This window comes from Strix aluco, chromosome 3 (genome assembly GCF_031877795.1).
Source record: "Strix aluco isolate bStrAlu1 chromosome 3, bStrAlu1.hap1, whole genome shotgun sequence".
Classification (NCBI taxonomy): domain Eukaryota; kingdom Metazoa; phylum Chordata; class Aves; order Strigiformes; family Strigidae; genus Strix; species Strix aluco.
The window spans coordinates 132009298-132024263 of record NC_133933.1 but is presented as its reverse complement, the minus strand read 5'-3'; the positions used below and the strand labels follow the sequence as shown (position 1 = coordinate 132024263).

General features: G+C 49.4%; 1 protein-coding gene across 1 annotated transcript in view; it reads right to left on the bottom strand.

Annotated features, from left to right (window-relative positions):
- OTOF (otoferlin) overlaps window positions 1-14966 on the bottom strand; it is a 110985-nt gene that overhangs the window by 25819 nt on the left and 70200 nt on the right. The window contains exons 7-20 of the mRNA XM_074820381.1: window positions 14072-14198; window positions 13691-13745; window positions 10965-11096; window positions 10442-10504; window positions 9668-9752; window positions 8602-8761; window positions 7215-7401; window positions 6699-6885; window positions 5892-6115; window positions 4730-4838; window positions 4071-4254; window positions 1671-1791; window positions 962-1062; window positions 428-518 (exon numbers count right to left, since the gene is read on the bottom strand). Of these exons, the coding sequence (XP_074676482.1) occupies window positions 428-518; window positions 962-1062; window positions 1671-1791; window positions 4071-4254; window positions 4730-4838; window positions 5892-6115; window positions 6699-6885; window positions 7215-7401; window positions 8602-8761; window positions 9668-9752; window positions 10442-10504; window positions 10965-11096; window positions 13691-13745; window positions 14072-14198 (1826 nt within the window). The remainder of the gene's footprint in view (window positions 1-427; window positions 519-961; window positions 1063-1670; window positions 1792-4070; window positions 4255-4729; window positions 4839-5891; window positions 6116-6698; window positions 6886-7214; window positions 7402-8601; window positions 8762-9667; window positions 9753-10441; window positions 10505-10964; window positions 11097-13690; window positions 13746-14071; window positions 14199-14966) is intronic.

The window sequence follows — 14966 nt, the reverse complement described above, 5'->3', positions numbered from 1 at the left end:
ATTAGCAAGAGTAAATGGAGCATGGAGAAGGAAGCAGCACCAGGCACATCCCTGGTCTTTGCAAGTTTCTGGGCTACCAGCCCTAAAATCTAGGCCATACTTATCTCTGGAGTAGCTCTGCTCTGCAGTGTTCCCCTAAATTACCCCTTCCCAGCATCCTCAGCTGTTTGACAGCAATGTAGCTCCTTTCTTTCCAAGGCAAAGCAGAGTGTGGTGGAGGAGAGGCAACAACATGGACCCAAGTGCTGCCTGGGACCTGTGCAAGACCCAAGTGGTCTTGGGCTCCTCTATTCAGAAATAAACCTCAAACCCTCAATCCAGAGAGACTGGAAATCAGCACACCCAAGGACCAAGGTTCCCCATTGCATTGACAAGGCCCAGCCCCCATTCATGAATCCTCTTCCCTGCCCAGCTGAATCCCACTTACCAGTTCCCGCATGCAAGACTTGAGTCTCTCCCGGTCCAACCTCGTGCGGGAAGAGTGGTGCTGGTCCTTGTCAGCCAACGTCACAAAGCGCCTGGTAGAAAAGGTTGGCAGCATGAACGCCGTGGGAGCCTGTGGACTCTCCCCAAGGAGCCATGGCCAGCTGGATCTCTGCCAGCAGGAGAGCACCTCACCAGAGGGAAATGTCCTTGTTCCCCTCAGCCCACAACACAATCACAGCCAAGTGGCCTCTTTGCACCCAATGTTGAGTGTTGTGTGTGGGCAATAGGTGCCGATCAGGCCTGTGGGGGCCACAAGATTGAGGCTTTCACCACTGGTTTAGGGTCTTTAGGGTGCAGATGTAAGCGCCACCTCACCCACGCTCCAAGCCAGAGGCAGCTGATATGGCAGCATGGCAATGCAATTAAATGCTTGCCCATCATCCAGAGGCTCAGGCAAGTTGAGCTTATGCTCATGGCCTTGCCCACAGGCCCACAGAGAGTAGTGGTCTGCAGCGTGTCACCATCTTTTACTCACAAGCACCCACTGCTCAGCTCCTCCAGGACCCCTCGGAGCCGGCGCTCCGGGTGCGGTTTCTCCGTCTTGATCATTTCCTGTACGTCGTTGAGCCCTTCCTCCTGCAGCATCAACGGGGGAAGCGGTGAGGGGGCGGTGGGGCAGATCCCCATGATGGGGCAAACTCCCCATTGAGGTCCAACCCTCCATAGACCAGCCCTGTGGGAGCTGCCAGTGGGAAACATCTGCTGCTTCTGCAGACCTGTTGGCCTCAGATCTGGCACATATTTGGCTTTAGGTGATGGGAATGGTTCCATAAGACTAGTTGCCCAAGGTCCACACCGTCTTGGCTGGACATGCCCTTTGCAGATCCTGCTGTGACCCTGCCAACATGGAGATGTCCCAAAAGCTCCTTGGGAATTAGCTGAGACTGTTAACGAGGTTCTGACACACAAATGGGTCACCAGGGGCACAAAGCCTCCCTGGCTCCTGCCCCCTTTGGTTGGGACACCTGGGTCCGACCCACAGAAAATTCAATGAGCTCCTAGGATTTGGATATGCAAATTATGGAGCTTTCAGCACTGGGAAACTTCCCCCTTTCTGGCACAAGTTTGCTAGCGGGTCCTTGCGCTGTTTGTCCCTGCTTTGTGAGAAGCTGCGGAGATGCACAGGGAGCCTGGGTGTGCCCCATGCCCTGAGCTGTCTCCCTCCCTCCCCAGCACACACTGACCAGCTTGTCCGCAATCTTGTCCATGATGTTGGCGTTATATAATCTGCGGCGCTGGTCCTGCCACCAGCTCTTGATATAAATGCAGGGCTTCTTCTCAAAGTACGGCAGGTGGAAGTAGTTCCTGCAAGAGGAGGCAGAAAAGATGCTCTGTGGTGGCAACGCTCCTGGCCAGGAACAGCCCCTGTCCCACACCTTTCCTGGGGAGGCAACGCTGTGACGGGGAAGGGGGGGGATATAGGAGGTCAGGTGTGGGAGAGAGGGGGCTGAGGTGAATTGAACTCTGAAGAACCAAGACTCCAGCTCTCCTAGCACCCTTCCCAGCACCAGACCCAGGGTGGATGGGTGCTGGCCCAGGGATTGCAAATTTCCCATCTCAGACCTAGAGAGATATCAGAGAAGGTCCCACTCCCACGACCTCACCCATAGCCCAGCAGAGAGCAAACATCTCCAGCGTGGCAGCAGTGTGAGCACAAGGGAAACCGAAGCACGAACACCCTTTTCGGAATGCTGGTGAGCATCTCCTATAGTCCCCTGGCTTTTGCAGCAGGCAGAGGTCTCTGCCCTTGGCTGAGCTGCCAGGTTTCCACATGCTGGTGGCATGGAGTGGTAATAGTCATGGTACAGCTAAAAGAAGGATGAGGCTGAAGAATGGTTCATGTTACTTGGCTGCCTGAGCACTGGCCGTGAGCTGGGATCCACCCAGTGTAAAGCCACTGCAGATTCTGCTGCACCCGGGATCACCCTGAGTTAAAAACCAGCTTCAGCTCATCCTTCTGAAGGCATCGGGTACTTCCAGCCAGGAGATGTCAGCAGACATCAACACACGGTTGAGTAAGAGGCTCCCAGCACCCAGGGCTGGAGATATATGATAAACGCATGAAAGTCAGAGCCCAGGGGACAGGCTCAAAAACCATCGGTGCTTCTCATCTCCTTTTAGCATTCACCTTGAGGAGAAGCTGGGAAACAAGTGAGGAAACCCCAGGTAGACGCTTTTATCTGGAGCGCAAATACCCTCGATTCGGTGTGGGTTGTTTCATTTCCCAATTGAATTAAGTCAGCCAGTTAATTCTATTAACATCTATCTACGCGTATAACACAGTTAAAATCCACTTTAAGCATATCTCATCAGGTTAAATCCAATTAGCTTTCCTTAGTCCTCATCCTTTGTATTCAAATCCAGGCTGCGGCTGAAGCCCAGCCCAGACATCCCAAGACACATGTGCTGATCCCATTTTCAGTTTTCTGATCCAGCTGCTTGGGGTGGAAAGCACCCACCAGAATCACACTTGCAGCTGTCTGGATCTTGTCTGTATTACCTGCACATCACAAAGCAATTTGTAAAGCAGACCCCCAAAATGCCATAAATTTATAGCTGGAGAAACCGATACAGAGAAAACAGAAGCAATTTGTCCACTGACAACCAGCTGTGCCTCAGACCCAGGGTAGGAGCCAGTTTCCCAAGTTCTGGTTCTGTTAAACACCAGAGTGTGGCTGGCAATGGCTGTAAGCAATGGGGACAAACTGACCAAAAGAGAGATGCTGCAAACTAGGGAGAGTGAGAGGATTTAAAGTCTTTTACCCCAATCCCCTGCCTAACACATTCTCAAGGACTTTTCCCAGCAGTATTGGCATCCGCTCCTCCCTGCCTGGCAGTGACCGTGTCCAGCTTTTAAGATCCCAAGTGAAGAAATACACCTTGTCTCAGCAGAAATTACCTTTGCTACTGAAATTACCTTCACAAATTACCTTCACCTCATCTCCAGATGGACTTTGCACAGAGGCAAACCTCTCCTCCCTGATGCGCAGTGCTGGGTTGGGCCGCCAAAGGTGGCAGCAATCCTAGGGAAGGCCCCGTTTTCAGACTGGTTTTTTACATGTACGGAACTTCTATGTACGAGAATGGTTTTCCAGTGCCCACCAACAATTTTTTTAATCCACTGGTTAACTTCATCCCTATTTGCCATAGGGGAAGAGCACTAAAGGTATCGGACAGCCATGATTTGGGTGCACATCTGGCCAGGTGGATGGAGGACATTCTTTGTAGGGTAGCCTGGGAGGTAAATTCAGCCCTTATTGGACATCAGAGAATCCACAGGAATGCTCACAACTGTAGGGAATGGGGTGGGGGGTGTTCAGCTGGCCAACTGTAGTATCCAAGACAAGGAATCTACACGTGGTATCTAATCTCCCTTTCCAGGGCATGGAGGTCTGGTCCCCACCACCGCTCCCAGGTCTGTTTGGCTGAATGACTCCAGGCCCCGCGACAGCACTGACCTCACCTCTGATGAGAGGGGTGGGAGCTCGGACAGCCAGCGTGGGTGGGAACACCTACAGACCACGTCTGACTCAAGAGCCACACCTCTACCCAGTGGCACTGCAGCGGCCACCAGGCATGCTTACCTGTCTGTGACCAGGGGCTTCACGGGTTGAGATGAAGAAACAGAAACCAGCTCTCCATCCTCATCACCTTCATCCTCACTTGAGTTCTGGAGCAGTTCAGACTCCTCCTCATCCCCATCCCCTCCCTCTTTCTTTCTCCGCAGGATGGGTTTGGTCATGCCATCGATCTGGTTCCCATAGTTACCTCAAGAAAAGAAGTGTGAAATAAAGTCACAGGGTTGCAACTCCAATCGGACTCAATCTTTTGGCTTTAATTCAGGTTGCAGAGAAGCTTTCTCTGCAGGAACCATGGGGAACAGTGGAGTTCAACTCTCTGAAACCATGCCCAGGAATCATGAATTAGCAATGGGTGTCTGTTCTCTCTCGAGCCAAGTAGGAATATACACCCTCCCTTTGGTGGTCAGCCTTGGGGGGCACAAAACTGGGGTGAGAGACGGAGCAACTCCGCTGGCCACAGCACAGTGTGCACATAGTAGATGATTTCGGGCCTCAAGTAGCTTGTGCCAGTAGAGTAGCCACCACTCTCTCCCTAAACAGAGCCCTGCGTGCTCTAGTGTGTGTTGGTCTGGAAAATGGGGAAGAATCCCAGCTCTCAGCCTTGGATTCTGCATTCCCCACCTGGCGTGCTTCAAAACCACTCTCCCCAAAAAACCACCAACCTATTGTGACTTCGAAGTTGATGGGTTTGTCACCAATCTTCCTGTCGATCATGGTAGCTTCCAGGAAGGCTCCAAAGAGAAAGAACTCCTCCATCTTCCCAGTGCAGTTCTGCAGGGGAAGTCACAAGGATCAGGGATGAGGTCAGCCAGGGGGACACCTAGGAGGGCAGGTCCCCTTGGGCAGAGGGGTGCATCACCTGGCACCTCTGAGCACCCTCATGGGCTTTTTGAAGGTGCAGTGTCACTGCTCAGGCTTTCAAGGGGACAATGTGGGTTTTCTCTCCTCCAGTCTGAGCAGTCTCTAAGGTCATTGCAGAGAGAGTTTAATTAAAGATTTTAGCCTAACTTTTGTGTTGAGATCAGTCATCCCTTGCACACAAGGGACTGTTTAAGGGACATTCAGGAATATGAGCTTGAGTTCACTCACAAATTGAGTTAATCAAACCACACCAAACCATCTGCCTGGATGCTTTTTCAGAACTGGAATGGTTTTATTTCCAGGTGGCTTCATTTCCCCTGGAGGTGAATTAAGGCCACTTTACTGCTGAAGGAGAGCTCTCACACAGAGGGTGCAATGTCATCAGACTTCTCCATTTCTGCTTCACACCCTTGGCTCATATGGATCAACATGTGTAGGCATCCTTGGGAAGGACAAGCCTGGATGTGTCTGTTTATGCAGAGCACAGGCTCTGTAGACATGTGGGATCTACACATCAAGACTAAAGTTGGGGGCTTCTCTTGTCAGGAAACAGCCTCTCAATTTCTCTGATCAGTTCCACCCTGCCAGAATTGGTTGGGAAACAGATTAGATTCTTGGCTTCTGTTTGAAACCCATCTTAAGGATAGGAGTGAGACAGCTGGCATTAGGAGGTGGCTCTCTTTGTCCTTGTCCAGCACCCAACTGGAGAAACGTCTCAAAATTCAGGATTCTCCCTCACTCAGGTATTCCTTCTGCTCAGCACTCCTAAGAGAGGTAAGCATTTGAATGATCATAAAACATAAAATCCTTGCAAGATTTGCTTTGTTCTGGGTCCCCCATGATCCAGAACATTTAAGGGCAACACTAAATGAAATCCTCGGTTTGTGAGACCAAAGATAATTAACCAAGAGGCCTGAGACTCACGACTCACTGCTGGCAGCTGTAGGGTTAGGGGTGACTTACATCAGCAGGTGATGCGGCCTGCTCAACTTGTACTTCGGTGGAGCTGTTGATCTCTGGGTTGCTGGTGTCTAAGATCTCCACGGCAAGACTCATCAAAAGCCTGGCCCGGAAGGAGACACCTTCACCCAGACCTTCGTTCAGCTCTTGGTGCTCATCCATCAAGGTGTAGTTCCGTGTGGAGCCGTACATGTTCACCCACGCAGGGCCAAAGGTGGGCAGGAAGCCTGCAGCAGATCAGGTGTGCATGTAAGGAAGGGGATGTGCAAGGAGGAGGACATGCCTTTGCCTCAGCATCCAAGCTCACTCATGGATTGGCATTACTTTCCTGGTCTGTGTAGGGTGACGCAGGCTTGAATATGCACGTGTGCGGGCATGGAAAGGCAATTGCAACCAGACATTGGGCCTGTTACCCAATGTGAGTGTCAAGAACCCCCATTAGTTGCCCGTCTAGGCCATCTTTGATCTCACATTCCTGCCTACGTGTGTTCACGTGGGTGTGAATTGGGGAACCTGTCAGATATTCATCCGCTCATGGCAATTAATTTGTTGGAAGGGCAAATTGTTCTTGGGCGTCCTTGCTTTCAGGTATTGGGCTGGAGGCTTGTGACAGGGCTTGGTTTTCAAAGACTGTGTGTCCAGTGACCTCAGAAGACCACTGCAGGGAATCAAGGTCTCTCCAGCTGGGCACCAAGAAGCAGCTATCTCCAGGGGTGGGGAAGGAGCCAAGGCTATTTTGGTAACTCTGCCAAAGAGATGTCTCTCTACTGTGAATAAGTTAGCTCAGTCTGCCCCCCACCTTAGCTTTACCTTTGTCTCCTTCGTTAGAGATTTTCCGCAAATCAAGAAAATGGGTGCCAATGGCCACATCATTGACTTTGTCTGAGTCTCGAATCTGGATCTTTATCCGCTTGCACAATGGGGGGAACATTTCTGTGAAGATTATTTGCTCGTTCCAGAGAGGCTCATAGCTGCTTTTTTGTATGGATGTCTTCCCCTGCCAAGTCGAAGGATAGACATGTTAGACATGGGTTTGAGCTCCCAAGCCATCCCTCACAATCTGAATTGCTCCCTTGCTAATGAGCACAGAAACTGCGTTCTGCCTTGTGACTCTCCTCTCCCAACAAGCTCCTTTCCTCAACTGGAGAGTGCTGCAAACCCGTCACAGTCTGCACAAGAGAGGGGGAACATCACAAAGAAGGTGGCTTCGCTGTACATCTCAGCATCTACATGCCAGGACAGCTGAGATCATCTCTGGCCGCCTCTGGCTGGTCCTGCTCATGTAACCTCCCAGGGTCACCCTGGCACCACACGCAGTTTGTTCACCTTCTGCCCTGCAAAGGCCACCTGCACGTAGGGGTCTACCAAGTCCTTGTTGTCCCCAATGAAAGCCTTCTTCACATTGGCCATGATGCTGGTGTTCATACGGGGCAATCCCTCTGCTCGATAGATCTTGATGTAGAAACGAGCCCACTGCCTCTCTGGAGGGACCCCATCAGGGAGGAGGAGGTTCCTGCAACATCAACAGACAAGGTTGGGAACAGTCACTGGGGCTGGCAGGTTGTCGGGAGAGGCTTGCCAAAGAGGGAGAAGCTGCCCCACTTTCTGAGCACAGGCTCTGTGGAGGTGCAAAGATGACCCTTTCCGCAGCCGTACATTTTATTGCTGTTCTGTTTCTGCCCATCCTCCTGTTTTGGGGTGGGGAGTGGTGGTTTTCTAAGCAAAATCTTAGAAGATCCCCTTAAGGTGCCCCTGGGACAAAGTGCATGCCACTAAAGGGATATAATTATTATTGTCAGTGGAGTCTAGGGAAAATTAGACTCAGCCTAATTTAGATATCTAAAGCAGGCCAGATGAATGGGAGGGTAGAAGACTCTTTTTTCATCAGGGTACAAGGGGAACTCCACCAAATTAGTTTTCTTGGCATATTTGGCTTTTGTCTTCTGGGGGAAGAAATGAAAGCCATGGGGGATGCTGTGAACAAAATTTCTAGAGGAATTGCTGGAGTTTTCCATGGAAAAGTGGGATAATGTCACCACTACAGCATGGAACAATGGCTCAAAATAATTCAGGTGGTGCCTTGAGCCCACTGGTCCATGAAAAGTCAAGAAAGCTGCACTGGTATTTGCTACTAGCACAGGTTTCTGACTCTGTGGTGAGAGGCTGAGAGGTAGACTTGAAAGCCCGTGATTGCACTTGGAGATATTTAATTACCCTGAAACATTTTGGGGCTAGAACTAAGTTTTAAACTCTCTTGATTTTTCTTTCATGGTTTTTTAGATGCTCTGCCCATCCACGCAGCCTGGGAAACCCCATCCAGACCTCCCTGATCTGCCCTGGCAGTGAGTGATGAGGCCCTATCCCACCTCATCCCATCCAAGGGCCAACAGGAGCATTAGGTAGACAGTGGGGATGTCAGGTTGGTTAACATCAGGCTGGTGCTGGTATAGAGAGCTCAGAAACCAGCAGATGGTCTGAGCTGATAGAAATGACTGATCTGGACTTGGTGTGACCTGGATTTGCACCAGTAACCTGCCCATGTTCCCTCTTCTCAGCAAGTTCTTTGGTCCCTCTGGTTTCATTGCACAGTGTGAGTATGAGTACCAGAAGCCTCACCAGAGGGATGCTGTCCTCATTGCACAATCCAAGGTGACAAGACATGAAAAGTCATTCCCAAGCAAGACTATGTGAGGCTGGCTCTGCGGACCCTTACCCTTCAATATCTTCCTCGTCTGTCTCATTGGCTTTGTGCTGTGTCTTGATGGTGTCCCCTTTCCCTACCACAGCGATGTCACACTTCAGGTAACCTTTCAGCCCTGCAGTGAGATCCTCGGGGTCAGAAAGGATGGCCCATTTGTGGTAGAACTGGTGCTCTGGAAGCCAGGAGACAAGAGAGTCATTTGTCAGAATAAGACACAGCAATCACCGTGAGGACTGGAAACGTCCTTCTACTTGAGTGGGGGGACCTGCACATACACGTAAGAGACATCTTCAGGTGTGAGGAGTTCAGACAGAAACCCCTGAAAAATTCATTAGGAAGATGTGTCTCATGTTGAAGACAGAGAAGCCGTGGGATAAACTGTCTGAAGGGGGGGTGCAGTCTCCATCGCTAGAAATCACCATCCCTGGAGCTATTCAAAAGATGTGTAGATGTGGCTCTTGGGGACGCGGTTTAGAGGTGGACATGGTAGCGTTAGGTTAACAGTTGGACTTGATGAACTTAAGGGTCTTTTCCAACCTAAATGATTCTATAATTCTAAGTCTAAGGTCTCAGGTGCCTTTTGGATCATGTTAGAAAGACTTTGTCCTTCTGTGGAGCAGGGAACCAGACTCGATGCTCCCTTAAGGTCCCCCTCACCATCTGCTGATCACCCCTAAGTGCAGACTCTGGAGGCTTCCTTTATATCTTTGCTTGCTCTCAGCCTTATTTATAGCCACAGAGGGCAAGATCCATGACTTCTGGCTATCTGGAAGGTTGATATCTTGCCTAAACAAGTTGCCTTGGGCTTCCTTCCTCAGCAGGTCAGTGGATAGAGACCAGCACACCTGGAGGGCATCTCAGCCTCAGGCTGTAACACCTTATTGCAGGATGGGATTCACAACCTTCTCCAGAGGTGCTGAGTGCTCTTTCCTGACTGCAGATGGTAGCCCAGGTCACTTGCTTATATCAAGGATACTAAAATTAAGTTCAAAAAGGATCATCCCGGCTACCTTGCGAGGCCATTTATTCAATGGTGTAGGTAGCCACATAGGGCTAGTTGCAAACAGCGTTTACATACCAGGTTGGGTATAAACGGTTCCAACATCCATCTTGAAGGAGCCTACCAAAGTCCCACTGCGCAAGAGGTTTTTTGAGTGGATCACCTGGAAGTCAAGAGGGGAGAACGAGTCAGAGTTTCTTCCATGCCCTGGGAGCCATAAGGCTCTTTCCAGAGGTATCCAGTGTCAGGTGGGAAAGGAGCTGATGCATTTTGCTTGGTCTGTGCAGGACCTCGGTCTGTATAAGGACACCAAGAGGCATGGTGGGCTTGGCAGCTCTTGCTTAGCAGTATTGCAAGTGTATACTTGGATTGAATAGAAAAAAATGCAAAGAAATTAATCTTTGAAGCAGGATGCAGTTTTCCAGCCACTATGGCAACAAACACAGGGACATTTATTTGAGCAGCCTCTCCTTTGCAGTCCTAAATTTCCACAATAGATCTGCCAGTCTCACACCTCAGGAAATCCTCTGGCAGGCTCGGGAAGGTCTCGCTTTTCCCCAAGCCTAAACACATCCTGAGAAAGGTTTAATTCTGCCTGGCTCTGAAACATCAGAGATCATGAAGGGAGATAGCAAACACAGGAGTGGAGATGTGTGGCCCCAGCAATGAAGGTCAGCAACAGAAAGAGGGACTGGGGGTCTGCAAAAGAGCTGAGGCTTGTAGGATTGAACATCTCAGCTCCTGTTGGGGGTCTCACATCAAGGACCTGAAATCCACCCCTTGTGCATACACAAAATGGGCTGGTTTCTTCCAAAGCCCCGTGTAAAGGACAACGCAACCATGCTCACTTACGGACAGCTTGATGATCTTGTCAAACATGACATCTGGGGGGATGTGAAAATCGAAGACAAAGTACTGAAAGGGAAAGAGCAGTCATGAAGTCAGGAGTGCCGGGGCAGGCTGCTTTTGGGTTGAAAGACAGTATTATGGTGCACGCTCCAGCTGGAGAAGCTGTGACTGCCTGGAGGAGCATCCTGCAGCACATGTCACAGCAGGGATGCATCCCTGTGAGCCCCAGCGCTGACAACCTCTGCAGTCTGAGGAACCAAAAGGAAGCACTAACTTCTTGGAAAAACTGAGAGGAATCTAACGCAGATCATGTGAGTGCACTTTTTACCATTTTGCAAAATACCAGAGGGCAAAGGCTTCATTTCTCCTTTCTGCATGTTTTGAGATTTCATCTTACTCCGACAAGAGGTGACAGAAGGAAAAAAGAAAAAAAAAACAAGTGACAAGAAATTACATTTCATTAACTAACAGCAATGTAGACTCTGAGGAGCGGGAAGCTGTGAGCATCCCCAGAGGACAGACCCACCTCGTTGTAGTAAGGGCAATTCGTTGATTCCTTCATGGACGTGTATTTCTTTTCCTCTCCAACCTCCACGCAGACCATGGGGTCCATGTTGAGCCCAACCAGCTGCCGGGCCTCGATGATGGTGATGCTGACCTGGGGAGAGGGTTCATACACTTTCACCTCCTGAGAGCAGCATCAGACACCACTCGCTGCCTTAACCCCTCTCTGCCCATCTCTAGGTTTTGAGGCATTTTCAGTTCAGCTCTGGGGGCTGATGGTCACACCAAAGACACCGGGCTGCTTGGACAAGCCTGAGCGAGCTGCAACATGGTGTGGGGTGCAGGAGACCCCACAAGCACCCCTCTTGCTTCAGCCCCAGCACAGGGGTGGCTTCATGCGAGGTGTAAAGTCAAATGGATTTAGCTAAGCTGTGGGAGCAGATGCTCAGCTGGCAAGACCCCAGCTGGCTTCACTTCTGCTAGAAAACACAGAGGGATGATCATAACAGGTCCCTTCCAACTCAAATATTCTATCTTTTATTATTTCTGGAAAAGTCCCCACTGTTTCACAGTTCAATCCTCCTATATGCATGCATACATGCATGCCATTTTATTTAAATTAAGTACTCCTGTATGCGGTATATGAAAAATAAATATTTTCAATAAAATATGAGCAAGTCAGCCAGATGAAGCACTTGCATGTGTCTGACACACAAGTTTGTCATTTACAACTCAATCCACCTTGTGACATTAAATTAACATTAGGGATTTAGATTGTATCTAAATTCCTTCCTTGCAATATTAAATTAATATTAGGAATTCCTGCTTATATTATACCTGAATTTCTTAATTTAACTAAAAAACATAAGGTGCAATTCCATGTAGGTACCAAATATTTTCAATTCCCAGCAGCTCTTTTTCTAGAGTCATCTTTAAAATCTATCACAAGTTGTGGTAGGACAGGTAACCTCCAAGATTTCAAAGCATGACGACTGAGTATCCTTTAAAATTACTTTTTTTTTTTTTTAAATAACATGAACTCTCAGTCCTGGTTACCTTGAAGCCCAACAGATGAGTTAATTTACACATGCCTTCTCTAGCTGTCATTAATTATTTTTGTAACTTGAACTCAGCTTTATCTTAAATCCTATAATAATGGAAAATAGAAATCTATTAAAAATTAAACTATTATCTTTATGGGTAAATCTGGGGAAATTGCATTTTGGTAACATATTAGGAGGCTTGACTTTCAATCGGATTTTTTTTTAAGAGGATTAGATTCCAGTCAAAAAAAAAAAAAAAGAAAATACCACCAGAAGTTGCTGGGATACTGTGATAATTTAAGCTGAAATATTCTAAAGTGCTCCTACAAGGCAGCTGATAACGGGTAGCTGAGCCCTCTGCAGAAGGGACAAGGCTGCCCGGCATTTATCGCTGCACAAACTGACCTGGCACAGAGGGGCTGAGGGGCAAACGCAGCCCCCGACCCCACACCCAGCACTGCAGCGGCTCAGGAACCCCCGCTCAGGTTCTCTCCTCCCGTGCAGCGTGGCAAGGTGTGTGGAAACACCCCAAACGCCTTCTGGGGAGGTTTGTAGCCAGGGCCCCTCATCTCTGCACCGAGACCTCCCCTCCACCCCTGCCCCGACCCACACCAGCTCCTGGCAATGACTTTGCTGGGCACCAGCCTTCAGTAACACTTCGTCCCTTCCTCCCATCCCCTCTGCTGCCACAGACCAAGGGATTGTCTTGAGGTTTCCGTGGAAGATCAAGTCCTTTCCTCTTAATTCTCAGATGTTCCACAAAACCCAGCCGTCAAAGGAAAGCAGACAGACGGAGGTCAGCCCAACCCTTGTTCATGAACCAGCCTAGCGCTGCAAACCCTGTTATACTCCAGAAATCAGTCCTTCCCCATGAGCACCAACCTTGTGACCCCCCCATTTGCAGTGGCCAAATAACTGGACCTTGTGTTCCTTCTGCTTCTTGGCTGTAGTTTGTTTTGAGCCTTCCCCTTCCTCTTGATGTTCCCCCGCCTCCTGAACCAAGCACACTCATTCCCTGTAAGCCTCACAATTTGGTCTGCAGCAGATGCTGCAAATGTTCTGCAATAAATCTCTAACAAAAAATCATTATTTGCGGTGTTCTCAAATATCCCCAGGAACGTGTTGCTGCGCTGAGATGCGAGGACATAAAGCCAAATTGCTGCTGAATCAGCACAACTTGGCAAAAATGAGAAGAGTCAATTTATGAATCATGCTGGCACCAACTAGTAAAAGAAAAGGGAGCAGCATGGATCACCTGAGCCTTGGGAAACTAAATATGTGGTTCTTCTAATTCTAGATGAAGAGGTAGGAATGGAACATCGCTGACTAGGACAACAGCAGCCGTGTACCAGCATACCCGAGGAAATCCAGTGAGCAACTGACAGTCGGCCAGGACTCACAGATCTTGAATACTAAACAGCATCCTGAAAGCTCTTAGGGAGTAAGAGAAATGTATTGGAGACAGCCTGTTTCAATCACAGGTTAATTTGGGCTTCCTGGGCTTCACCCAATGGAGAGCAAAACCAGTTAACGACTTAATCTTGAGTTTATCCCTTAACCATTTAAATGCCAGCTCTCGGGAAGTTGTGCTTTGTGAATTCAGTGAGTTGAAACCCAGCATGAACTTGTTCCCTGCAAAACGGTCCCCCTCACCCCCATGTGACCCCCGTGAGTGGAGGATCGGGGGCACAACGTTGTCACCTACCTGGTAGTCCATCGGCCTCCCAGCACTTGGCTCCATTTTGATGTCAGGCTTGGACCTTTGGAGGGGCAGAAGAAACCGTCAGTCAAACCACAAATGGACTCGCTGGAAGCCATGATGGAGCATTTGCAGGGTCACCCCTTGAAGCTCCTGCCCTCTTTGAGTCTGAGGAATATAAACCCTGGGGGCTGTGAAACACCACTGAGCATTGGTGCTTTTTGTAGCAGGTCAGGTATTTACAAAAAAAAAAACCACCAAACCCACCGGCTGCATGGGGCAATGTGATTTCCAGTGTACCCTGTCTCAGGGGACACGTGGTTGTGGGGTGTCTGCCAGCGTGCCCCCCCCCCTCCTGGCTTGCACAAGCTCACATCCAGGCCTCACCTCTTATTTGAGACATTGGTGGTGACAGCTGTGACAGAGGCCAAGGAGATGGCATCTGGCTCCAGCCCGCCTCCCTGTCTCATGGCTTTTCGGTCCAGGTCTTCTGCCTCCAAAACAGCAGGTTCATCTGCATGAAGGAGACAAAAGAATGTCTCTTATTGTTTCCACTCGGTGAATAATTAAAGGTGAAGAGAAATGTAACCAATACGTCCTATCAACCTCACCTGCTAATACAAAGAACAATGGTCACCAGGTCGGGTCACAGACAACCTGGTCTAAGAAGGGATTAAAAGAAGAGGTTTTCCTCCTGTGACACATTATTCCACCTGGGCAGCATGCCTGTATATGGCTTGGTGAAGGCAAAAAGAAAATGGAAAATGGCAAACGCCCCAGACTTCAAGGGGTGAAAGAGCGTTTGAGCAAGTGTTGCAGCTCTAATCACCAGAACAGCAGTTGCAAAGACAACAAACCACCTAGTTTTGGGGTAGAGAGATCTGAAAAAACAGGAGAAAGGGGTCATTTCCCAAGAAGAAAAATTATTGCAGGGAGAGTCAAGATCCCAGATCCCACCGGCACCGAGACACAGCCATGTTGTCCACTGGTCTGTGATCTTGCTGGAAGAAGCTGCTGAGATACTCCTTTCCTGTGCACAACCCGTGCGCGTGTTGTGCCTGCCCCTCCTGCCTTTGCTCTGGTCAAGAAATGACCACAAAGCAGCAAAGATTTTTATTCTCTTGGGTCAGAAACACCAGTATAGCTGTTGGGTCACTGGTTTGCTTTGGTAGCACAGCTGTACAAATCCACTCGTACAGCACTGACGCTGCTCCTGGGAAACAGGCTCCCTGTCTCTTTACTAACCTCGGCAAGCTTGTAGCTTGCTCCAGGAGACAAGAAA